Source organism: Vulpes vulpes, chromosome 13 (genome assembly GCF_048418805.1).
Source record: "Vulpes vulpes isolate BD-2025 chromosome 13, VulVul3, whole genome shotgun sequence".
Taxonomy (NCBI): Eukaryota; Metazoa; Chordata; class Mammalia; order Carnivora; family Canidae; genus Vulpes; species Vulpes vulpes.
The window spans coordinates 123,775,186-123,801,706 of record NC_132792.1 but is presented as its reverse complement, the minus strand read 5'-3'; the positions used below and the strand labels follow the sequence as shown (position 1 = coordinate 123,801,706).

Here is a 26,521-nt window from a genome sequence, read left to right as displayed (position 1 = left end):
TTTTTTTTAACACAACAATCTTTTCAAAAAGGCAATGCAAGAGTCTAAGTTAAAATTTAACCTTGGTGGGCTCTCTATTTTACAAATCCATCTGATGGGATATGAAACAAATAGGGCTCTGGGAAGACGGCTGAGCCTCTGCTTCGGGTACAGGTGGGGACAGCCTGAACACATTCTGTCTGGGGCTGGGAATGGGAAGCAAGAGAGGCGCTGCGGATACTACCTGCGTGACTTGAATGTGAGCATCTCCTGAAACCTCGCTTCTGACATGTTTGGAAACAGTGGGATGTTAAAAGGATGTGTTCTTCATTCTAGAATGAAGTTTACTGTCAAGGGTCTGGGGTATCCTCCCGTGCCTTACTTACCCACTATTTCTCAACTTAGCTAGATCACAGAGCCCTGTATTTCATGTACGAGCCCTCTCTTCCCCTGAACTGATAATATTCTCCAAGGATGGGAGAGCAGAGGGAAGGCAGTGGCGTGGGGCCAGCTATGTGGGTTGCAGCCTCTGATCTTCCTTCAATGCCAGCCACATATATGGCTTTAACACAGTGGACTTCTGTCTCTGATATGGGGTTTTAACAGTACCTGGAGAACCCTGTACTGGCAGGCTGGTGGCTGAAATTCTAGGAAGCAAATCACAGCAGATTTGCAAATCACAGTCCTAGGAGCCCACCTCGTTTCAGTGTTGAATGGCCTTGATAGAGCAATCCAACAGTTGGGAAGATCGCCACAAAGCCAAGCAATCACCGATTCAGCCCATAAGCAAGAGACTGAGGCAAGAGAGCCCGATGTCACGTAGACCCAGCCTCTGTCCTGGTTATTGACAAGGTCCTCTGGTAGTGGGGATACAATGCCCTTCGCTAAATGACAGGAGCACATGGCAGGTAGCAAGCACACACAGGTGTAGAGGACCATCTATCAAATTCTCTGGGGGAAAATCCCATATTACAGGAATGGGGCCTTTTCAATGACATGACAAGGGGAGTTTAGAGATCAACAAAGGAAGCTTTTCACTTATTTTTTTTTAAAAAATCTATCATCTTCTCTCAAAAGAAGAGCAGTATGGCAGAAAATTTATGAGACTCGGAGTTAGATGCACCAGGGTTCCAATCCTGGCACCTGAGACACACTTCTTAACCTCTCTGAGCTTCTGTTTCCTTATTGGTAAAATATGGATAATAAGATCTATTGGCAAGGATATTGTAAAGGATCAAGTGAGATAATCTATCTAAGGCTTTTTAGCCATTGGCTGGCACAGAGAGAATGACTAACAAACATGAATCCCCTTCTCTGTAAGCTTCCTTTCCACTTTAAACTGTTGGATGGTTGGTACCATATGGCATGGTCTTAATTCTGCATCAGCTTCATACTCTAATACCCTGGCCTTGGGAAGGCCTCAAGAACAAGCTAGAAAGGCAGGAGACCTTTCAAAGCAGTCTCTGGATTGTATGGCATCATCAGGCAAAACACTGACATCAATGCCTTGATGTGAGTCCATCTGAACAATTCAAGTACTATCCAGGAGGCTACAGTGTCTTATTCTGTCTTGATGTGGCCAGGATGGTCTTTCTCCCTCCTCTCCTGATCTTTCTGCTCTCATGACTTGTCAGCATTTATACTGCTCGTGGGTAAGAATCAAGTGGGCACCTAACACTTGCTTTGCCACTGTAATTACATCCAGTCTGCGTGGAGAGAGTCTGAGAGGCAAGAAAAGTCAACACCCGGGTGGATTTCAAGCACGAGAGATTTACATGCACAGGTTTCAAGGCTCAAGATGGCCCTCAGACCACTGCTCTCATTGGTGCCTGGTGACTAGACTGTGTTTGTTTATGGCAGTGATTCCTAATAAAATGCAGGTGTCTTTTGGAAAGCCAGTTGAGCCCCCAGTGGGAGAGAAGGATCTAAGAGTGTGTCTAGAAAGGGCTCCAGGGAGACCAGAGCAAGGCCTTGAGCCCCCATGCTGCAGTGTGTGACCCCACAGCAATCTCTCAAGTTACTGGGAAAACACCATTAGGCAAAACCAAATTCTGGCCAATTGGGTTAGTCTGAAATACTTCTGTGGCCAGAAAGCCAGGATGACTCTGCTTGGGCTAGATATAAACACAAGCAGGAGATGTAGAAGGAGATGGGAGGACACCAGAGTCAGGAGTTGGTCTGGGATGGTCTGGCTCATGCTGAACTGGGGAGAAGGGAAGGCTGGCTTCTAGCGAGACTGAGCCTGAACCTGGGTGTCTCCCCACCTGGCCCCTGGACTTTCTACCTGTGCCTGGCCCTCCACTGCCACGCACACATTGCAGCTCTGGGGGCTGGCCATGGGGAATGCTCTTTCCTCACCAGACCTCTTCTTAGAGAGGAGTATGTTCATGGAGGTTAACTCCAGCCTCAACCACAGGCCACCGAAGGCACATGCACACCGCTTTGGCCAGATTTCACATGTTCCCCCTGTTGTTGAGCACCTCGCCCTGGTGCAGATTTCCAGTCAGTGGACTGCCCTACACATTTCACGCTGCTGACAGATGGAAGCTGGCCTAGCCTGGGGCATGCATTCTTCAGTTCATCCACCTGCTCTTATAAGGAAATGGGACTCACAGAGCAGCCGCTCACAGCCTTGGTGACTGCTCCTGCTCAGGACAGTGTCCTGACCTGGGTGCAAGCACGGCTCCAGGGTCTCTGTGGTTAGCAGTGCCCATGACCTCCTAACAAAGCAAAGCCGAAAGCCAGGTAAGTGCACCCCAAGGGGAGCCTAAGCATTGACCTTTAAACAGACAACTTTGCTTCTGATCTGCCAAGGAACTGAGGCATCAAACAAGAGCCTGTTATTCATTTCAACAACCCCACATTTGCACATTTTGTCAAAGTTATTTTTAATCACCTGCAGTATGGTACAGTCACTGACCCATCAGGAGAGACACCAGCCAGAGCAATGGAGCAGGGCCCCAAAAGTCTCCTGTAGCACATCCTTTATTGGTTCTCAGGTTTTGGGAAAGTCATGGGAGTGGAGCCTGAGTAACTGGCAGAGGGCCTGAGGCAGCAGCTGTAGCAAGTACTCTAATGATACAATGAGCAGTAGTCAGCACCGAGTCTGGGTGATTCTCAGTCCTCCGGGCGGGGGGGGGGGGGGGGGGGGGGTCGGGGTGAGGGCCTGGGCATGGACAGGGAAACAGGTAAGGAAGGAAGTCTCTGTAACCTTTTTTTTTTTTTTTTGAAAAATTTAAAAACATTTTATTTATTTATTTGAGAGAGCGAATGAGCATAAGGTAAGGGAGGGACGGAGGGAGAAGTAGACTCCCTGTTGAGCAGGGAGCCCATACAGGGTCAATCCCAGGATCTCGGGATCATGACCTGAGCTGAAGGCAGACACCTAACTGACTGAGCCCCCTAGGCACCCTTAACCTTTGCTTTTTTGATCAGACCATGTTAATACTAGAGAGAGCTGGTCCCCTTGAATTGCTACTGGATTGGTAACCTCAGAATAAAGAAGCCTAGTACAAATTAACTCCCCCGGAGCCAAGTTTCCACACTAGACTGGGAGCCGACAGGCCTTGGGAGTCTCAGACCCAAGGCATGGGGGAGATCTCTAGTCCATCTCCAGGGAATTCAGTTGCATCCTTCAACACACCGAGAGTATCTCCTCCATGCACCGGCGGCTCAGATTTCTACTCAGCACACATACACTTGTATTTGGGGAAAGGCAAGCATGAAATCTACTTCATTGCAAAGTTGAGAAGCATGGAGGGTAGGTTAATTTTCAAAGAAGAAAGTCAGTGGTGCAACACAATGGGCTGCATGATTCACCTCCGCAGAGCACACATTGATTCTCCCACCTGGGAGAATCACTGAATTAGCTGGCAGTTGAAAATATGATCTTTTTTTTTTTTTCATTCCCCTCAGATCTTAAATTCTATTTTAAGACCATGAAACAACAGGGGATTAAAAGTCTCATTCAGAAACAGAAGTGGAAAGGAGGATTCAGTATTTCTCACTGTTCAGAGAAAATACTTTCAAAGATATTTTGCAGGTAAAAGTTAAATGTGTAGGTGGGGGGAGAGGGCTGTGTGGCCTTTCTCGTTTGCTTGGTGTCAGAGAGGCAGCCTGAGAGCTTAGGAGAGAACACAACAACCTCCCCCCTCCCACAATCTCCAGTCGTCATGGGAGCAGGGCTTGCTGACAGCCATCTATTGGGTCCCCAGGCCTGGTGCCCTGGGCACAGGCAGCAGTCAGAAGCTATACTGCCTTCTTGGGCCAGTGGGGTGGACAAGTAGTAGGAGACACCTTTCAGGAGTGAAATACTCTCCCACTTACTAAACGTGTGACCTTGGATGAGGCATCCAACTCTCAGAGCTATGGCTTTTTTTTTTTTTTTAAAGTTTTAAGTATCTTTTTTTTTAATTAATTTATTTATGATAGTCACACACAGAGAGAGGGGGAGAGAGAGAGAGGGCCAGAGGCACAGGCAGAGGGAGAAGCAGGCTCCATGCACCGGGAGCCCGACGTGGGATTCGATCCCGGGTCTCCAGGATCGCGCCCTGGGCCAAAGGCCGGCGCCAAATCGCTGCGCCACCCAGGGATCCCAGAGCTATGGCTTTTATAGTTCTCAACAGAGGCTAATATCTTCTCCTGTGACCCAGAAAGATCCAAGTTCAGGTTTTCTGATGCCTGGCATGACCCAATTTGTTTTGTGGGTCTCCTCTCAGAAAAAGGACTCCAAGTTGACACATAAAGAATAGAGTCCTGGAAGGGACTCACACAAGTGAGGGGTTCTACAATTTAAGCCTCATTAGCTCCATAGTGAATCCACTTTTGCAACTGTGCCTACTCAGATGAGATAAAAGTATACAGCAGCACTTTGCAAATTGTAAGGCATTATCTAAACATGTAACACTGAATTACTCTACAAATATATAACACCTCCTGTGTGCCAAATACAGCTGTGGACAAGACACCGGTGTTCCTCCTTTTATGAGACCTAAAAGCTAGTGGTGACACGTCATCACCCCAGTGGAATGTCCTTCTCTGAGTCCTACATACAGAAGTGAAGTTCACTGACATGGAGTGGTCTGACCAGTCACCTGCAACACCAGCCCCTCTCAGGGCTCTCCAAGGTCCCAATTCCCACATTTGGCTTTCTGGGACTTGGGTGCTACTCATCTCAACCTCTGCCTCTTCCTCCCTCCCAGCTATTATCTTCTTATTGACTTTTTTTTTTTTAAGATTTATTTGGGATGCCTGGGTGGCTCAGCAGTTGAGTGTCTGCTTTTTGCTCAGGGTGTGATCCCAGGGTCCAGGATCAAGTCCTGCACTGGGCTCCCTGAGGGGAGCCTGCTTCTCCCTCTGCCTATGTCTCTGTCTCTGTTTCTGTGTCTTTCATGAATAAATAAGTAAATCTTAAAAAAGGTTTGGGAGAAAGAAAGCACGAGTGTGGGGGTGGGGTGGGGTAGACAGTCTGCACTGAGCAAGGAGCCTGATGTTGGGGCTTGATTCCAGGACCCCAGGATCATGACCTGAGCAGAAATCAAGAGTCAGATGCTTAACTGATGGAGTCACTCAGACACTCCTTGACTTCCATTCTGAAACCCCCAGAGAACAAGCCAGTCCTTCTAACCTCTATTTTCCAATATGAATAGACAGTGGTTGTTTGGGGCAGAGGAGATGAGGGAGAGGGTTTGGGGCTAACAGGTAAGGAGCATGGAGTTTTCTTAGGGGGAGATACTAAAAATGTTCTAAAGTTGACTGTGCTGACAGATGCACAGCTGTGTGAATATATTAAAAACCCTGAGTTGTGAACTTTAAATGGGTAAATTACATAGTATATGAATTGTATCTCAAGATGTTAATATGAATGGACAAATAGGAAGCATCTAAAATTCAAGAAAAGTGCACAGCAAGAAAAAGACCAGAATAAATGGGGTGGGGGGAGAATTTGGAAGAAACCAAGATCATTCAGCAAACGGAACGCAATTTTTTACAAGGCAAATTACCCTTAGTGAGATTCAAGAAGATGTGTCCAAAAAATAATAGAGAGCTATGAACAAGAAGCCATTCAAGAATAAGAAAGAGTCTTTATAAAGCACAAAAACTGCTGAGATAGAAAAATTCTATTAAAAGTCACAAAGATAAAGTCAAGGATAACTCCCAGAATGTAAAGCAAAAGGCCCAAGACATTGGATACATAGAAGCTTAGCATCTGACTGCCAGGATTTTCCGAATAAAAGATTAGAGAAAACAGTAGGAATGAGATTAAAAAGGAAAAAATAAAGAAAAGTTTCCCCAGAGATGAAGGGAGATGAGAGTCCTTAAAATGAAAGGGTCTAGGTTCAATAAGAAAACATCTATGCCAACACACATCAGTGTGTGAACTTTCAGAACATCAAAGGCAGAACCTAAAAACTCATAGAAATGTAAAATGGGTGATTGACAAAGGAACCCCAATCCAAGGTACACCAGAAATAACAGATCTTAGAAGACAGTGAAACGGGTTTTAAAATTGTCATTGAAAACTATTTTGATTTTTGCTTTTGTTTCTCTTGCCTTCATGGATGTATCTTGCAAGAAGTTACTGTGGCCAAGTTCAAAAAGGGTGTTGCCTGTGTTCTCCTCTAGGATTTTGATGGAATCTTGTCTCACATTTAGATCTTTCATCCATTTTGAGTTTATCTTTGTGTATGGTGCAAGAGAGTGGTCTAGTTTCATTCTTCTGCATGTGGATGTCCAATTTTCCCAGCACCATTATTTATTGAAGAGATTGTCTTTTTTTCCAGTGGATAGTCTTTCCTCCTTGGTTGAATATTAGTTGACCATAAAGTTGAGGGTCCACTTCTGGATTTTCTATTCTGTTCCATTGATCTATGTGTCTGTTTTTGTGCCAGTACCACACTGTCTTGATGACCAAAGCTTTGTAGTACAACCTGAAATCTGGCATTGTGATGCCCCCAGCTATGGTTTTCTTTTTTAATATTCCCCTGGCTATTCGGGGTCTTTTCTGATTCCACACAAATCTTAAAATAATTTGTTCCAACTCTCTAAAGAAAGTCCATGGTATTTTGATAAGGATTGCATTAAATGTGTAAATTGCCCTGGGTAACATTGACATTTTCACAATATTAATTCTTCCAATCCATGAGCATGGAATATTTTTCCATCTCTTTGTGTCTTCCTCAATTTCTTTCAGAAGTGTTCTGTAGTTTTTAGGGTATAGATCCTTTACCTCTTTGGTTAGGTTTATTCCTAGGTATCTTATGCTTTTGGATGCAATTGTAAATGGGATTGACTCCTTAATTTCTCTGTCTTCAGTCTCATTGTTAATGTTGGAGAGGATGTGGAGAAAGGGGAACCCTCTTGCACTGTTGGTGGGAATGTGAACTGGTACACCCACTCTGGAAAACTGTGTGGAGGTTCCTCAAAGAGTTAAAAATAGACCTGCCCTACAACCCAGCAATTGCACTGACTGGGGATTTACCCCAAAGATACAGATGCAATGAAACCCTGGGACACCTGCACCCAGATGTTTATAGCAGCCATGTCCACAACAGCCTAACTGTGGAAGGAGCCTCGGTGTCCATGGACAGATGAATGGATAAAGCAGATGTGGTCTATGTATACAATGGAATATTACTCAGCCATTAGAAATGACAAATACCCACCGTTTGCTTTGATGTGGATGGAACTGGAGGGTATTATGCTGAGTGAAATAAGTCCATTGGAGAAGGACAAACATTATATGGTCTCATTCATTTGGGGATTATAAAAAATAGTGAAAGGGAATAAAGGGGAAAGGAGAAAAAAAAATGAGTGGGAAATAGCAGAAAGGGAGACAGAACATGAGAGACTCCTAACTCTGAGAAACGAACTAGGGGTGGTAGAAAGGGAGGTGGGCGGGGGGGGGGGGTGGGGTGGGGTGACTGGGTGACAGGCACTGAGGGGGACACTTGATGGGATGAGCACTGGGTGTTATTCTATATGTTGGCAAATTGAACACCAATAAAAAATAAAAATAAAAATAAAAAAGAAAACTATTTTGAACCGAGAATTTTCTGTTCTCATTCTCCATCAAGAATGAGAGTAACTAAATCTCTAATACAGCACAAAATTAGGAGACACTGCCTAAAGTTGATGAAACAAGAAATAGAAATTTCAGGATGTTGTTTGGCCTTTCACAGGTAGCCTTTAAAAAGAATTAAATAAGTATCCTTTTTAATGGAACAAGAGATGAGAGTAATAGTATAAAATGAGAAGAAAAAAAGAAAAAAAAAGAATAGTATAAGCTAGAACTTTATTTTCCCATAGCTAGTGGATAATTTCCATAGTTGATATGTAGTTCACAGCTTTTATGGGTATTTGAGTTTGCAGTGCCTTTCCTGGTGATTCAAAACATATGTTAGTTTACTAAAAACCCTGAGAAGTCCTGCCGGAAAGAAACCAGTTTAACTTCATTTGAAAGAAAGCAGGTCATTTCACTGAAAGAGCAACTTGATAAATGATCTTTTAAAAATGATTTTATTTATTTATTCACGAGAGACAGAGAGAGAGAGAGAAAGAGAGAGAGAGGCAGAGACATAGGTAGTGGGAGAAGCAGGCTCCATGCAGGAAGCCCGATGCTGGACTGGATCCCAGGACCCCAGGAACATGCCTTGAGCTGAAGGCAGGCGCAGTCACCCAGGTGCCCCCTGATTTGCTGATTTTAATAAATTTACCAACCGTCACTTTTTTTCTACCTGCAGATTTGTGACTTGTAACGGCAATGCTTTCAAAGCTGTGACAGGAATGTGTAAGTAGCAAAAGAATATGAAACAGTGAAGAAGAGAGTAAGACAAATTAATATAAATGGATAATTTTCTACGAATGAGATTGTTTTGTCTGATTCTGGTTTCTTTTGGGTGTTTCTGAACATCGTTCTTTAACTTTGTTTAAAATGTCAAGCATTTAAAATTTTTCTTTTCACAATTCCTCCAGTGGCCTGTCAGCCTTAATTTAGTATCTCTAGCAATTAACATTTAAATTAAACATAAATTCAAAAGCATCCCTCAAATATCAGAGGCTTAAATTAATCTAAATCTAATTTAAATTCTCAATCGATAGAAATGCAAAATTAAAACTAATAAGTTAGTTAGGAATCAGTGAAAGAACATTACAAACACTTAAACTGAAAGCCAAAAGAAAATAACATTTCAAAACCACAGAAAAGAAACCAAATATAGCCGAAACAATCCCAACACACACTGAGTGTCAAACCTAGATACAGAAAAACTGCATTTCAAATAGTACTGAGTTCTGTTTTACCAACCTTCCAGATTTTCCTTTTTTTGTTTTTGTTTTTTTTTTAGTAATATGTCAGGAAGCATCTCAAGGTTAGTTAATATTCAGGAAAGCATTTTTCAGTATCACTGATCCAGGCTGAACATTCTCGAAAGAACTGCTAAATCACCACTGGTAAATTTGGCAAATAGATCTCTGCTGGAATTGGTATTTGGTGAACTGACTTCAATAATTGATTTTCTGCAAACTGACCTGAAGCTGTTTTAGTTAACCTAGCTTGACCTGAACTCATTTGATGAGGATCCTTTCTTCATATTCTATCAATGGGACAATTATCCCCAGGTAAGTTCTCTGGAAAACACTACTTAACCGGAAAGGAGTCAGATGCATGCCCTGGAGGTCCTGAAAAATAGCATCCTTGGAGCATATGAATGAGAAACTGATTAACAAGGAACCAGCGAGAAAGGGAACATAAGTTTTACCCAGATGCTGTATTTTTATAAATCTGCATACTTTTATGTTCCATTCATCCATCTCTAAGAGTGAATAATCCACATTTTGTATTAACTTAAAACACTGAAACATACTTTCATGGCAAACATGAGCAAGAATGAAGTGTTTCATTTCTCCCTCTATGTTCTTTGGGTCTGAGAAGCAGAATGTCTTCACGTTTTAAAACTCTCCTGCTCAAACAGGCCAATGTGGTAAATGCCAGCAGAGAGTGGAGTAGGGGACAAAGCAGCATTTAGGGCAGGAGCACAGAAAAGCCCATTGGGATGGAGAGGAGGAGGACCAGCAAAGCTGGCCTGGTGGGGAGTGCTGGGGAGCCAGCACATGCCAGGTTGAAAGAGGCTACTATTGGGGCGCCTGGCCGCCTGGGTGGCTCTGTCAGTAGAGCATCTGCCTTCAGCTTGGGTCGATCTCAGGGTCCTGGGATCAGCCCCACATGGAACTCCTTGCTCATTGAGGAGCCTGCTTCTCCCTCTGTCTCTACTGTAACTACAACTTCCCCCAGCTGTGCTGTCTCAAAAAAAAGCAAAAAGAAAAGAAAAGAGAAAGGCCACGGCAGCCTAGCTCTGCTGCTCCTTGCTTTGGGGACACATGTCCACTGTCACTAGGACTTCCAATTTCCCAAAGCTAGAATCCTAGACTTTTTCTTTTTTAAAAAAATTTTTTTATTTATTTATGATAGTCACAGAGAGAGAGAGAGAGAGAGAGAGAGAGAGAGGCAGAGACATAGGCAGAGGGAGAAGCAGGCTCCATGCACCGGGAGCCCGATGTGGGTTTCGATCCCGGGTCTCCAGGATCGCGCTCTGGGCCAAAGGCAGGCGCCAAACCGCTGCGCCACCCAGGGATCCCTAGACTTTTTTAAGTATAAAAATCTCCTACTTTTTAGAGGTTAGCAACTAACCATTTCAATTTAAAAAATACCATGCCACTGATTAGAAATACATACTTTCAAGTTTATATGAATACATCCACATGTGGCTATATGGGTAACTGTCTCCATGCATATGTGATACCAAACTATGAGACAGCTACACTTCACTTATCTTATTCATCACCTCCTACGTCACAGAAAAAAAAAAAGACAAGCTATCAAAGCTGTTAATTATCCCTCAGTATGTTCTCTTAGGGCCAGGCAGAGGAAGGCTTAAAGGGCATGCATAGACCAGGATGTAATGGTCATCAAAACCACAGGCAAGTAGAGTTGAGCCGGTTTATTTCTGTACTTTGTGACTGAAACTGAAGAGGTCTGGGAGGGTTCTGGAACTCATACTCTGAGCCAGAAGGGGCACTGAAGCTTATCTGGACACCCTCCCACCCAACACAGGAATTCTTTCTAAAAAATCCAGCGGATGGTCACCTACTGTGTGAACGCTTTCAAAGACAGGGAATTTAGAACTCTTCCAAACTGAATGGTCCATTTAGGGGCCACCTGAATTGTTCTAAGCTACTCATCCTAATACCCTGGCTGAAATGCATCTCCCTCTAATCCCAGGTCCCATGGCCTGCCTCTCCCCCTCTGTCACGAGGGGTTTACTCCCTTCCTGCATGACAGTCCTTCAAATATCTGAAAATTGATCACATGTCTGCTTGTCCTTCACAAAATCTTTTCACCTTGTGACAAAACATCTCCATTTCCCATCAACCATTTCTCATCCAATGTGGTTACAAAGTTCTTCTCATCCTGGTCACTCTTAGCTAGATCACTTTAGCCATGCTGCAATGGATGCACACCTTCGATCCCTGGATGTTGATACTATCCTTGCAACAATGCAAACTGAAGTTACAGAGCTTTCTTGGCCACTGCACTAGCCCCCTCTCAGCCCCCTAGATAGAGAAGTTAGGATTTTTTATATGAACCAAGAAATCCAATTCAGACTGGCTGATAACAACATGAAAATTATCAGCCTAAGCGTTCATGTAACTGCACGGTACAGGGGCAAATTCGGTGTCGGGCAATGCTTGAGTGAAGGAACGGAGATCTCGCCATTCCTTCATTCACCTCTGCTTCCTGGACTGGACCTCCTTTCCCTCTCTCTGGGAAAGGGGCAGCCGACACCCTCCCTCAGTCAGGCAGTCAGAGGTGGATTTCTGTCACTTGCAATAAAAAGAATCTTGACAGATTCACATAGTAGGAAGGTGGGTGGTGTAGCTGGAAAGACCACCCAGCCCTCTATAGTGTAGTAACTGGTCTGGATCCTTGTAACCAAGGAAATCTGGGTTCAAGTTGACTCCAAAGCCCTTTATGTATTATGACAAAAATAAAATAAATGAATGTGAGGCATGAATGCGAAGCCTAGCTCTGCCACGGGGTGGGCAAGTCACATCGGCCTCGTTCTCCACCTCCTCACATGGAAGGTACTACAGGCTAACTTCCTCTGTACTGCGGCTGTGAAGATTGGAAGGATAAGCAAGCTGCCTGGTCTACACAGGCTCTGAATAAATAATAGCCATTCCTTTTCAGTTTAAGGGAGTTGAAAGGTAGAGGAGAGTTCTTAAAGTCCTTTCACCTATTCCTCTTGAACGATGCTGCTAACAAATGGCTGGCAGATGCTTTTATGATTGTTGGACTCAATTTATCTTACTTTGGGAGGATATTACGGTGATACTTCCCATTACAAGTGAAAGCAGATTTGTTCCTCTTTAACTGTGAAGGGCAGTGGGATAGTATGATTGGTGTCCTTTATGTGGTAAGAGAGACTTCCATCATCCATTGCCTCTTGGCAGAGCAGGCGACGTCTGCACCCCCGTGCACCAACTGTCCCCAGGCCCCCTGCCCTCTGCCTGCTTGGGGGCCACAGCCCACTGTCCCCTGCAGCCCAGTTTCCTAGAACGGGGCAGGAGCCACCTGCCTTGAACATATGTAAGTATACTGGACATATTTTCCAGCCAGTATGCTGTCACGAGCTCAAGCTTTGTGTGCTGTCCAGCCCAAAGGATATTTTTTTTTGTGCTCAGAATGACTTGGCTATCTCAAAGACTAGGAACTATCATTTGGGGGGGCACTTACTCCCCATCTTCCATTTCCTTCAAGGACCTCTTACTGTTCCTTACAAATGCTATCACCATTCTCTATCAGTGATCGGATTTACGAATGTTGACAGAACAGTTTCACCTACAGTCTGAGGCTCCATTCATCTGTCCCTGGAGAATTTCTGAAAACTCAGGATTGGGTTTCCTTAAAATACACAAATAAATAGCATGTGTGTATGCTGATAAATTTGTTTTTTAATCACAAAACATGTACTTTCCATGAAATTCAAATTGATTTTAGCCGATTCTCCTTCAGTCATTTACAGTTATATTCACCATTTCCTATTTCTCAGGCCTACCTGATTTTCTGCTGGCTCCCTACAGGGGAAAATGGGATTTTTTTTTCCTACTCTCTCTTCCAAGAGCTGAGAAAAAGGAAAAGAGCAGCTATGTAGCTGCAGAGGCAGCCAAGCAAGAGATTGATTCAATAGTAGAAATTCAATGCATCCCACAAGATTCCCTAGGATTGGATATCCTGCTGCTTAGGGTACAATTTGTTGTAATAAGAAACTGAAGATTTTCTGTCAGGAGAGTCAAAGAGCTCAGTGATGGCTTGTGAAAGTTAAAAAAAAAAGTGAACCCCACGGGAAATGTTTTTATTTTGGAATGCTTTTCTAAGTAGGAAGACTACAGGCCATTTCTCAGAGCACATGCTGTTCATATACACACTGGTGACCATACAAGACTCAAAGTTTTCCCGTGCAGGTGACCCAGCCCCAGGGGTAGGCTATGGCTTTCATCTTGCTCCACAAGGAGGTTGTTTCCTGGGAATCAGGCAAACACAACAGAGGAAGAGTATTTCCTGTGTCCTGTCCTAGCCTTGGGTCTCAAGAATCAAAGTAGGTGTAGGTGTGGGAATGGATGGGTTTGGTCCATGGCTGTGGGATTTTTGAGCAAAAAGAATTGGTATTCTTGTCCTTGATGGGATGAGAAACAAGGGGGGGTCTGCAGTGGGTGGGGGGAGAGGGAGAGAGAGAGAGAGAGAGAGAGAGAGCGAGAAACATGAGCCAGAACAAGGATATCCTCAGAGGACAGGCCTAGAGAGGGGAACAGCTGGGGCACAAACGCAGACCCTGGAATCAGTACCTTATGCATCAGAGTTGAGGAAAAGGAAGATTTTCATGGAGCATGAGCATCCATGGACGGGGTGAAAGCTACAAGTGGGAACTTTTATTTTCCTGGGACATTGCCACCAGGGTGGGTCACAGAGTGGGTCCCTTCAGGCTGGCTTGGAGAAAAACTTCAAGTGGGGAGTTATTCAAAGGTGGGTGGCAGGTGCTCCTCTCCTGGTCTGTGCCTTGCCTGGTAGGCCAAGTGCTAGAATGAGTCATGCTGTCCTGAAGAGTCTGGCACCTTCCTAGGGCATGGTCCTTGACTGGAAGCTTGAGTGATAAAGGAAGGGTTTAGAGCATGAGAAGGAGTAGGATTTGGTGAAGGAGAGATGGGAAAAAAAGTGTTAGATGGATATTTTACACGTTGCTTTAAACTAAAGGTGTGAGGATCACTAATTAAAGAGACTCAGGGGGTATATTCTTCAACTGCTAGCAGAGATCTGAAATACACAGACTACAAGTCTGATCACATGGCTACTTGGGTGATTTCCCTTGAACCAGGACTGATCAGGGAACACCTTACTAGACCTTGGACCTCTGTTTGCCCAGGTACTTCCCAGGAGATGAGTGACTATGAATCTGGAAGGGCCTTTAACAATGCAATTCAAAAAAAAAAAAAAAATCCAAGCAGGTAGCCAAAGCTGGCAGCTGAGTGGCTGGGCAGCATGCTCCATTCAGAGACGTTGCTACTACAGGAAAGTATCATTTATGTACAAGGGTAACTATAACCCACAAAGGTACCATGAGCAGAAGGGGATGCTTTGTTGTTGGCTTGGGTTTAAGTTCAATGGAAGGTGGTAGTAATGTGGGATTACTGATCCTGATTTGAAATTAGAAGTTCTGGGGGATCCCTGGGTGGCTCAGTGGTTTGGCGCCTGCCTTCCGCCCAGGGTGCGGTCCTGGAGACCCGGGATCGAGTCTCGCGTCGGGCTCCCGGCATGGAGCCTGCTTCTCCCTCTGCCTGCATCTCTGCCTCTCTCTCTATGTCTATCATGAATAAATAAATAAAATCTTTTAAAAAATTAAAAAAAATGAAATTAGAAGTTGGGATTCACTCTCTGATGATGACAGAGAAAAGTTATATGCTTCTTGGCTCTTGGCCTACCATGGGGGCCCAAAAGCAGGGAAGACTGCAGCAATGGATAGCACTGACTCATGGCTATTGGGGTTTGGAGCAAAGAATCAATATCCTTGCCCCAGGTAAGGGAAGATCTAAAATGCAAAATGCAAGTAGTGTCATGCTGTCACAGATCACCCAGGCCAGAATGTATATAGTCACCTAACTTGTACTACAGGCTTCTTACCACTACCACTCACACGGTCCCAGGGTGTCAGAAATGCCACTGCATATATATGTATGTACAATTTTTGTTAATACCTAACCACCTGGTCAGTTTTGGGCTGAAGAACCCAAAGTGTCCTAGGCAGATTCTCTCTCAGGAAAGAACCTCTATTTTATATATTGTTTTATAATAAAGGTAGCTGAGAACTTCAGCATTTTATTTTAAGGCTGTGTCAAAAGAGTCGCATTAAAAAAGCCATATCAAATTATCATATTCCGCCATCAGTATCTCTCTGAATGCTGGATTCTGGGAGAAGGAACCCTCTAGTGAACAACTAGTATCCACTACTCATATTGCACTGGGCTGGTTGTAACCTGAGTATTGAGGTTTACCACTGTTATTCCTAGAGACCCAAGGAGACTGGCCCTGGCTGCTGGGTACCCTCAGAGCTCCTGAACTCAACTGGAAGCCCCAGAAGCAAGAAATTCCTTTTCCAAGCCAGAAAGTTGACTTCCAATAGGTCCAAATACACAAGAAATAAGTATGTGTGGGAGGGTGATCCTTGGGACTGGTATTTTCCAGGGATGGAGAATTGGGAGGCAATGGCCAAGCTGGATATTGCTGGTGTTAGGAGCTGAACTGTGTCCCTCCAAAATTCCCATCTTAAAGCCGGAACCCCCAGTATTTCAGGTTGTGTATTTGGAGATAAGACCTTTAAAGAGGAGATTAAGTTGAATACGGCCCTTGTACATCCTCTGCCACATGCAGCATGCTGGAGGTCACCTTCCCCCTCCCCAGTTGGGGCTGTACATGTATCAGCAGCACCTGATCACTCTGTGTCAGCCTTAAGTCAGGTAGGAAAAAGCCAAGGTGGATTAGGGCTTGGTCTGTGAAGCTGCCAGATGTCCCAAGCCTATCTTCCACCATCACCTGGAGCTCTGTCAGCATCCAGAACACTTGTTCAAATGCCGGAGGCGTGGGGTGGCAGCAATGAGAGAAGAGTTGCTGCAGGAGAGTGGGTAAGGCCACAGCCACCTGCCTCCTTGTTTTCAGAGGGGCTGGAGAGACAGAGCTTTATGCCAGCACCATACAAAGGCTGCCCTTGATTCCTCTTCCAGAGCTAGGACCATAAAGCTGGGTCACTGTCACTCAGCTCATGGGCTTAGGGTTGGAACCATCCAGCACAGCTGGCCCCTAAATACGACTTTGCCCGAATATACAAGTGGCAGGCCGAGCTAAGTATCTAAGGCTGTGGGGCCATGGGGTACATGGGGAGGAGCTGATCACCACAAAAGAGATTGCGACTTCTCTACTTCCCCTAGAGAAGTCCAGTCCTAGAGACTGCCCACAGTGCTCTCCTTCACCCTCCCACCATGTGTGAGCTGAAGGTTATTTGTCCCTGTGGAGCACAGGATGTTAGGTGTGTGCGCAAGTCAGTGGTTAAAGAACCAGTATGTGAGTGCAGTGGAGACTGTCCCTAACACTGGCTCCCGTTCATCTCCTCCCTCCTCTTCCCCCTCCTCCTTGCTGTTTCCTTTGTTGCATTTCTAGACTCCAAAATAAGAGAGGCCCTGGGAACTGACATTAAAAAGTTTAAATTAAAAATGCTTGAGCCTCAATGGACCAGTTTGCACGCTGCTGTGTAGGCAGTCACCCCTGTGTCCTGACCGAGGGGCCGTGGCTAAGAAACCAGCCTTAGAAAATCAGTAGCAAAGGAAAAGGGGCCCTGGTTAGGTGGATCAAGTGACTCAGTATTTGACACAAACACACAGCTCAAAATCTTGGACAGGGGTTTGGCCAAAGATACCTTAATGGGAAGTTACAGTGTGGAAAAAAATGATTAAGTGGCCAAAGGATTACTGTCCACATCCGCAAGCAGAGAATAAAATGTCTGTTCACTCACTGGGGGAGACAGTTCTGAAAGCCTCACCATGGAGGGCAAACGGCCAACAAGGTAAGTGACCGGAACACTGCATAAAGTGCAAGCACTTGGGTCCCCTCCTGGGTAGAGTCCTGGCTCTGGTGTACTCTCTAGGTCCCATTCTGTGAGCGTGGCAGAGGAAGATTTCATACTAGGTAATACCTCGGCTAAGGACCCTGCCCTGTAGGAGTGAGCTTTACTGACAGGTACCTGGATAGGAGCATCATCACGGGGCTCCTGAACAGCATCTGTGCCATACAGAGATGAGGGTCCAGCACAGGCGGGCCAGGTAAGTGCCTGCTGAGGGACTGTGCCCAGCACTCTCCCAGGTTCCCAGAGCACCCATAGTACCCCCAATTGCACCTGCTCTCTCAGGACCCCATGTTACCCACATGCCACCTGCACAGCACCTATACTCCCAGGTCCCCACAATACCCACATGGCACCCACAAGCTCTGCTGGGTCCTGAACCACAACATACTGATTGATGACAAAACCCCACCAAAGAGCAATTTCAGGTCTTCAGAAGAAAAGCCAGCTTGAAACAGCAGTGGCGGGCACTGCTGTGATGAAACCTTGCACTTTGTCAACTTATCTGCCAAAGCTTCTGAGGGAAAAGTAAAAAAATCGCTGGCAAAATGAACCCGGCAGGGCTGCTGTGTAATCACTGGCAATCCTGGAGTCACAAACACCTGGCTTGTAAACATGTCTTGCACACAGAGCACCAGCTGCCTTCCACTTCCATTTTGCCACCACTTCTAACAACAAAGCACAGGACACCATGCAAGGGGAGATGACTCTTTCAGCCTTCTCCCGGATGAGGGGGATCCGGTGCGGCTACCCAGTCTCTGATCCCACACCTGCTTGTTCAAATCCCTTCATGGTTCGTGTTCTTCTGTGCCTTCCTAGGAGACTCACAAAAATGTCCTTCCCGCCACCACAAAATACTATTTTGTCAATCAATACCAGCAAATCTGACCATTTAAGAGCAGGCTTTGGTCAAGGAAAAGGGGAAGACTCCTATATTTTGAAATGAATTTGGGTCAGATATATTAGAAACTGTGTCCCCTGTTCTCAATTCTTTTTTTTTTTTCATTTTCAATTCTTTTAGGGAAGTGACATCTTGGTGGATGGGGGACACAATTTGGTGGTCATTATCCCCCGTTAAAATGAACATACATTTTGATGCAGTATGTTAGCATTTAGGAACTGATTATATGCTTCTGCCTGTGTCTCTGCCTCTTTCTCTGCATCTCTCATGAATAATAAAATCTTTTTTTTAAAAAGGAATTTATCATATGGATTTACCCAATAGATTGGTCACATTGGTACACAAAGATTCAAGTACATGGATGCTAATGGCAGTATTTTTTTTAAAGATTTTTTAAATTTATTTATGAGAGACACACAGAGGCAGAGATATAGGCAAAAGGAAAAGCAGGCTCCCTGTGGGGAACCCAATGTGAGACTCAATCCCAGGACCCTGGGATCACGCCCTGAGCCAAAAGCAGACGCTCAACCACTGAGCCACCCAGGTGTCCCAATGGTAGTGGTATTTCTTGATATAGTAAACATAAATGGAAATAGTAGGGACTAGTGTACAAATTACAGTACATTCATAAAATGAAAGTCAATGTATCTGTCAAAAAGAATGAGCTTGATATTCAGAAACTGGTCTGGACTGATGTCCACGCTTTTAGTAAGTGACAGCAGTTACAGAACATGGGATTTTCTTCTCTGCCCACTCAGAAGAATTCTTGGCTTCCCTTTCTTCACCCACCGGTTTATTGGGGACACCTAGCAGATGCAGATTGGGACTGAGTCTTTCGATAAGAAAGACAAGAAGAGGAGAGAGAAGGAAAGAAGAGGGAGGAAAATGGAAGAGCCTGGGTAAGCAGCTTTGAGGGGAGAAGTGAGAGAGAGGGCAAATGAGGATCTCTGAGGGCGTACGGAAACAGAGTAGAATGGTGGCTCTGAACAATCAGGCATGTGTATTACAAATGGGTTAGGTACACACACTGAAAACTTCAGGAAAGAAACTTATGTGGTTATCTTTATTTTTATTTATTTATTTTTTGTGGTTATCTTTAGGGAATGGAACAGGTGTTCGAAAGATGAGGATGATTTTTATTTGTGTTCTGTTGAAAACATCCTTTCCTAGAAGTCCGTGCTTTTCTTAAAACAAAAATTGGGTTACCACAACACTTGTGGAGGTAACAGAGCAAGTCTCTGCATCTCTAGAGCTTTCTCTCGGTCCTAAAGAAAACCAAGTTTGATTTTATATTCAGCATCATTTAAATTTTAAGTTTCAAACTACATTCAGTTTCATTTTTATATTTTTCTCTTTTTATTTGTACACAAATGTGTAGCATACACTGGTAATATTAGGGGCTGAGCAGACTTTCAGGGGCTAGTCTGGTGATACCACCATAATCCTTAACACCTTCTTCAACAGGAAAATGCTTCCTGAGCTCCAAATTACCACTGGCAAACTAACTTTTGGGACCCAGCCGATCTTATGGTTAAGATTTTATTTAATTAAATTTTTAATGAAAATTTATGAAATACCTTTAAGTTGCTTTCCCTCTGATTAATGTTCATAATGCTACAGTAAAGATGACCAAGCACATATAATCACAATGCTCTCAGAAGAAATGGTAGGAGCTAAAGATGATAAATTTTGTTGTGTGTGAATTAATGCCAATCTACTTTATGAAACAAAAATTCAGCCAAGGTCAGGAGGAGAAAATCATCCCTAGAGTCTTGACCTCAATCTGGCTGTTGCAAACAGTATACTGACTTTGTAAAACTGTTAGAGCAGGTGGCAGTCAGGTTACCTCCCGATAACTCACGCTGAGCTAACTGCCCGTGTCCTTGGCCAACAGTGAACCAAAGGCCCACCTCGAGCATGTGTGGGGACACCATGTCGGTGGTGACGGCCCACAGCAGAATCTCCCTTGTGCACACATGAGGGGTGGACACCACCAGCAACTTTTGGATTCCTGCCTCGCATGTTCGGATTGTTAAAGGACTTGCAGAGCATCTGACCCATTTGCTACCTGTTCTCACTTTTGGTGAGCTAACGGGGAATAAAGGCATAGAACAACAGCATCCAACCTCTCACTGCTCACAGCTTGGTTATGCATAGCTCTTCTTCTACAATACTGCTGCAAGTACACTGTTCAGATCCCACTCTTTGGAAAGGATCAATCCATATAGATGGGATTTTTGGAAACACAGAACACCACAAGGCAACTTCTTAACAAGCTCTGGGGAAGAGAAACTGAGGAGGCGAGGAAGTCTGTCCCCCAGCACATGAATACAGTGTACCCCTACAGAGAGACTGTGACCTGCCAAATGCCAGAAAAATATAACCACGTTTCCCAAACAATATGGAGTCCATTCTGGTGGATGTGGCCTCACTGACAAGAAAGGCTCCTTTGTCTGACTCAAGTCAGCGAAATTGCCAGTTAATTAAGGGGTAAGTTCGTCCTTTGGAGAAGCCTTAATAGGTGTAAGGAAAGAAAATTCAAAATTACGTGCAGAGGCAGCACCAAAGTGGGGAAGCAGTATCAAGTATCTGCACAGAGCGGCCCAGAGGACAGCCTGGGTGTGCAAAGGACAGGGGGTAGGGCAGGAGCGGGCACACGTCAGCACCAGCCGGAGTGTGGGGGGAGGGGCCTGCATCTTCTGGCTGCAGCCCAACCACTCAACCTGTAGTTTGGCTTCATGAGACCCAGCCCGAGAGTTCAGAGAGGTGACACCAACCATCCCAGACCTGCCTCTCATTGCAACACTGGAGCTCAGAGAACAGAGCCTTATCTCTTTGTGCTCAGTTCATATTTTCTGAAAACCCACAAGATTCATCATCCTGAGCAGACATTTCATGCTCATGGGAAAGTCTACAGTCTCAGCCCTGAAGGCAATCTGTTCTAAAGTTTGATTCGAGCTGACTCACAGTCTGGATTCCAGAGCTGTCCGACCACAAGGCAGTGGTAGAAGCCACCTACGGAAGCTCTGGAAACACCCTCGGGGCTCCCTGGTGCGGTGGCTGGTCTGTACACTCCTGTCGTCCACCTGGCTGGTGGGGCCTTCAAGCTTCTCCTGGCCTGCTCAGTGCTCCTGGCCCAGGCCTGGCTTCCTGACTCTGTGTCTCACTTCCCGCTTCCCACCCTTGCCTGAACGGAGATCCTAGATCCTGATTGCTTCCATTCTTCTTAGGTTGATCCTGGTAACCTCTCCTCTCTGCCACCTCCTGAGGCTTGTCTTCAAGTGCAGACGGGCAGTTCCATGGACTCTGCCCCACTCCCTCACCTGTTGTCCCACATGGCGTAGGTTGAGACCTGGGTTCTCCCTCGGCTTAGGCCCTAGGGCTGACATCGTATTTGCACGGTGTTCAGGGCTCCCCAGAAGGGACCTTCCACCCTCCCCATGCCTTCCAGGCTCCAGGGCACCTTCCCAGCAATAGGTGGCCTGCTCTGTGTTGGAGATGGTTGTTCCAACCTCACATGACCGTATGAATGACTCTGAGCCTTGGGCTGATCTATCCTGACTTCCAAACTCATGGTCTTGGCCCATGGCAAACCTGGGCCCACACCCACCAGCACCACACCTGCAGCACTAGACATGAATGCTGCCAGAGCTTCTGTGAGTCACAAGAACATCTAGGGACAAAACACCCACTCAGCTGAAGGAGCTACGGTCAGTCAAGATACAGTTAGCAATAGCTTCTTCACCTGACTCCACAACATGTCTGGGTGCAGGCTGTCTCCCGGCTCTCCAGCTCAGGACAGGAGGTGGTCATGGCATCACCTGATTCACATGAAGGCACCTGGGAACCATAAAGCCCTGACAAGTGGAAGAGGCCATCATCCATCGGCTAGACTGAGGGCCCCATACGGGCCATCCTCACTGGTGTCAGCAAAGACTAAGAACACGGCCTCCCCCTGGGCTGAGTACCCGCCGTATGCCCCTGGCTGCCCCCAATGCTCTGCCTCTGCCCGGTCGCTGCCAGCAGCACACGGCATGGTGATCACAGGCTCCACAGAGACTGCAGCTCACTCGTCTCTGCACCCCCACAGCCTGGCACATGGCGGGAACCTCACGAGCTCAGGTGAGCAAAACCTGGTTAGCTCTTACACATTGACGGAGAAGCACGCGGCAGGACCCAGTAAGAAGTGGTCATCAGAATGATCGCAGGATGGTAATCCTCTGGCCCGCCCCCCGCCCCCCCGGGACTCACCGATACGGCTCCATGGTTCGAATTCCGTAGAACAATGCCTCCTCCAGCAGACCGAGGTTGATGCAGGCGTCCATGGCACAGTCAAGCACCCTCAGCTGGTAGACGTTGATGTCAGGAAGCCGTTCGGCATTGCTGCTGATGATCGTCTGGCACATGGCCAGCACCTGTTCCCACTCTGTTATTAACCTTAGTTAAGGATTCATTGTCTCCACCAAGAAAACAAGCAAAACGAGATTCTCCAAGAGGCTGAAGAGCTCCCAGGCACAGGAGGGAGGGAAGAGCCCATTATTTTACACAGATGAGCTGCCTGAAAACATACTTGAGGAACAAACATGTGTAAGTGGCATCTCAGGGAAGTAAATTCTGTTTACGCCAACAAACAGTCTTCCAACCAAGCCTGTACTTTGGGGGGATTAAGACTTCCGAAGAGCCATGCTTTCTTCACACTCTGATATGTATTCTCTTGAAAGCTAGTCATGAAATAATGCAGCTGCTGATTATACCAAACTACCGATTAAGTTAGTTCAGTTTAAATTATGTACTCTATTAGCCTCTGTTAGGAAACCAATCGGAAATTAAAGAAGCTTCAGACAGATTCCATTTTTAAAAGGAGGAGCTCCTTTCTGCTCCCTGGGTCCTCTGAACCGGGGGCCAACAGGAAGCCGGGGGTCCAACCCACAGGAACATAGGAAGAGAAGAACTTGAAGAAATATATCTTCACCGGGTCTCACATTGAAGCTTTTTGATTATAAAGTGGAAGGGATCCAAGCCAATACTTAACAAAAAAGATTCTTATTTTGAACCCCCAAAGAAAAAGATCTTAACATGGCTCGTGCACATAAATTGCAGGCAGGGCAGGAGAAAGGATGCTTGAAGGAGGACAAGGAGGGGTGCCTGGATGGTGGTGCTGGTTCAGCATCCAACTCTTGACTTGGGGTCAGATCATGATCTTAGGGTCATTAGGTTGAGCCCTGTGTTGGGCTCCATGTTCAGTGTGGAGTCTGCTGGAGATTCTCTCTCTCCTTCAGCGCCCCCCCCCCCCCATCCCCTGCACTCTCTCTCTGTCTCAAATAAATCTTTTAAAACAATAATAAAGGACAGGGAGAAGACTCAATACCCACTTATAAGCAGCTCTGACTGATTCGCTGTGAGTCCATGCCTTCCTCTAGTGGAGGCTTGGTGCGATTGCACTTCCTAAAACAGCTATCATTCCCTGGCCTCTTGCAGAGGCAGCCCAAGGATTGAGGCATGGAGTCTGGAATGTGGAGCATGCCTTGAATCTCCCCCGGGGGGAACACCCTGGAAGCACAGCTGAAGGCCAGAGTGCAGGCACCTGGGATGCACACACTTCCCTTTCTGCACCCCTGCTGCAGGGGTGTTAGGTGTTGGGGGAGATGCGGGCCCAATCCCCACGCCCCTTGCAACCTGTGCAGCTCCACGTCCAACCACTTTCACGTGCTGCACTTCCACTAGAAGAAAAGGCCTGAAGATTTCAGGTGCAGCAGAAATGGCACCGCTTTTGATTTCAACCTAAGTGACTTCTGTCAGGGGTGAGATGTGAGGTTCTGAGGGTGTCACCTGAGCTCTCAAAGTGACGTGACCTTTGATGGTGACTAGATGTAATGAAAATGGTCGAGTGGACTGAACCCCCATCTACCTGTCAACACCACCACACAATCCAGTCTCTTCATGATCAGTGCCCCCCACCCCAACCAAAGCCCCCTCCATCCTCCAGCAGGTACGCACCCAGCACACCCTGCCCTGAACTGACAGAGCCCTCCAGTGACACCCACCTCTCCAGCTTCCATGCCACCTGGCGGTGCTGCCCTCCACAATGTTGGCAAACGCTAGTAATAATCCAGTCAAGTGGCTTGTGTGAGTGAGGACAAAGGTCTTTATGAACCCTCACAGGACAGGTGTGTTTCTTTTCAGTGGGGACCCTCTGGAGGCGTGGCACCTTACCCCCAAGGCATGACTTCTGTGGTTAGAATTGCAAGTGTCATGATGCACGGTGGAGGGTGTTTACTGCATACTTTCGTACACTATGTGATTTTAGGATGAATCCCGTCTCCGAGGAGTCAACTTTGGTCTCAGACAAGGTACATTTATTGAAGAAAAGTGAGTTGGTGACTTTCTTTTGTATCCATCTGATGTGTACATATAAAGTGCACCGAATGTATCCCCAGAGGCTGGGGGGAAGCAGTATCGCAGGCAATACGCTGATTTTGTAACAGATTGCCAGGCTAACCTCTGTGGCTTTCCATTCCATGATTAGATATTTGACGAACTGTCAGGAGGAATGACTGTCTCTTGCACAACGCTAGACATTTCTGTGGCAAGACTTTGCTCCTTATTTTAACATTGTGTTGTTTGACCTCCATTACTATTTGCCTACTCATTTATATATGCTCCAACTCATTTGAAAGAGGTTTGAGGTGACAAGCCTTAGAAATACAAACCAGATGTGATATTCTGCAGCCACTGATAGGAATACATCTACTTTATCCCCCAGCAAGCTGGAAGGGACCGCGTGCCAATTTCCCTTCACAACACTGGCAACTGTCTCCTGGCAAACAAGACAAACCTTTCCTGTAAAACACCCCAGTGAGCAAAAAAATGGAATAATTTTAACTAAGAGGCTTTTCCCCCAAGCTAATGCTGACATTGTATTTGCTCAGAAATGTAGTCACTGACATTTGCTTGGTGTTGCGTACAAGTCATTCTGGTCCGGAGAGGGGCTGAGCCCTGGACCAAAGCGGGGTAGAGAGCCTCTCCGAAGCAGACAGAACAATCCCTCCAAGGACAGAACAGATACCCTTTCTCCTGAACCCTTTTAAATGACCGTAAGAGGACTAGGGGGGAAGAAAAAGGGGAATAAAGTAAATCCACTTGGGAATTAATCAACTTTTTTGGGACCATGGGGCTTTTAGTCACTTAGTATCATATTACTGTACTGCTTAGAATCCTCCCATGGGCGCCCCCCATGCACAGGCCTCATGTCCTGTGCATGGTGTATAAGGCCTTGCCATGTCTCCCTGATTGTGAACAACTGGGGACTCCATGACTGTGTTATCTCACACTCCATATGACTACACAGGCCCCCTCCTCTGATGGACGCCTTTCTTCACTGTCAGCCTGGAGAACTCACTCATACTACACACCCCAGACATAGCTCAGTGGTCACTTCCTCTGTGGAACCTTCTTTCACCTCCCAGAATTGACTACTATGCCTTTGATGCCCTGCAGAGATCTATGTACCAACACAGGTATTCATTTCCATGTGAGTGCAGGGCTGCATCCTCTTCATCCTTCCCGGACCCAAAGGTGGGCTGTAACTGGTAAGGCACCTGGAAGAATCAGTTTTCAGTGAAGCCTTGTCCCACTGAGACCCAACAGTAGCTGGGTCATCCAGGGCCCTAACTCCACAGCAGAGGACCACACAAATGAGCCTACTCCTCTGCAGTATAATGGTCCTTTGAACCTAAGAAGGGTCCACTCTTATTCCTGGAACTAACCATTTTCCTAGTATCTCCCACCCTGCCTACAGACGGGGTTTCAAACTCCATTTGGGGGGCACCCAGGTGGATCAGTGGTTGAGTGTCTGCCTTTGGCTCAGGTCGTGATCCCAGGATTCTGGGATCGAGTCCCGTGGGGAGCCTGCTTCTCCCCCACTGCCTATGTCTCTGCCTCCCTCTCTGTGTCTCTGATGAATAAATAAAATCTTAAAAAACAAAAAACCCAACTCCATTCGGATCCTGGCTCCATTCCTCACAACTTTTTTGATTTTTCTATATCCTTCCTAATATGCCCACCCCAAACTGAACCAAAAGCTCTGGATATGATCAGACTCCTAGATCACCTTTCTTGTTTCCTTTTCTCCATTAATACAGCCTGAGATCATAGTAGTTTTTTGAGAGGCTATATCATCCTCTTAAATTTGATTAAGTTTTGCTATTTACTAAAGCCCTAAAATTGTTCCACATGTTTTGCTGCTAAGCTTGATGTATATTTACACACTTAAACTCTTTGACTGGGATCCCTGGGTGGTGCAGCGGTTTGGCGCCTGCCTTTGGCCCAGGGTTCGATCCTGGAGACCCAGGATCGAATCCCACATCGGGCTCCCGGTGCATGGAGCCTGCTCCCTCTGCCTGTGTCTCTGCCTCTCTCT

At 46.0% G+C, this 26,521-nt stretch overlaps 1 protein-coding gene across 5 annotated transcripts in view; it reads right to left on the bottom strand.

The window, feature by feature from the left end:
* Window positions 1-26,521, bottom strand: part of SMYD3 (SET and MYND domain containing 3) — a 703,593-nt gene that overhangs the window by 81,471 nt on the left and 595,601 nt on the right. For 4 of the 5 annotated variants that reach the window (XM_026003417.2, XM_072732818.1, XM_072732820.1 and 1 more), the window contains one exon: window positions 22,354-22,528. In XM_026003417.2, coding sequence (XP_025859202.1) covers window positions 22,354-22,528 — 175 coding nt within the window. Of the gene's footprint in view, window positions 1-18,061; window positions 21,189-21,417; window positions 22,529-26,521 lie in introns of those variants that run through there. The other variant, XR_011996317.1, reaches the window with a different exon arrangement.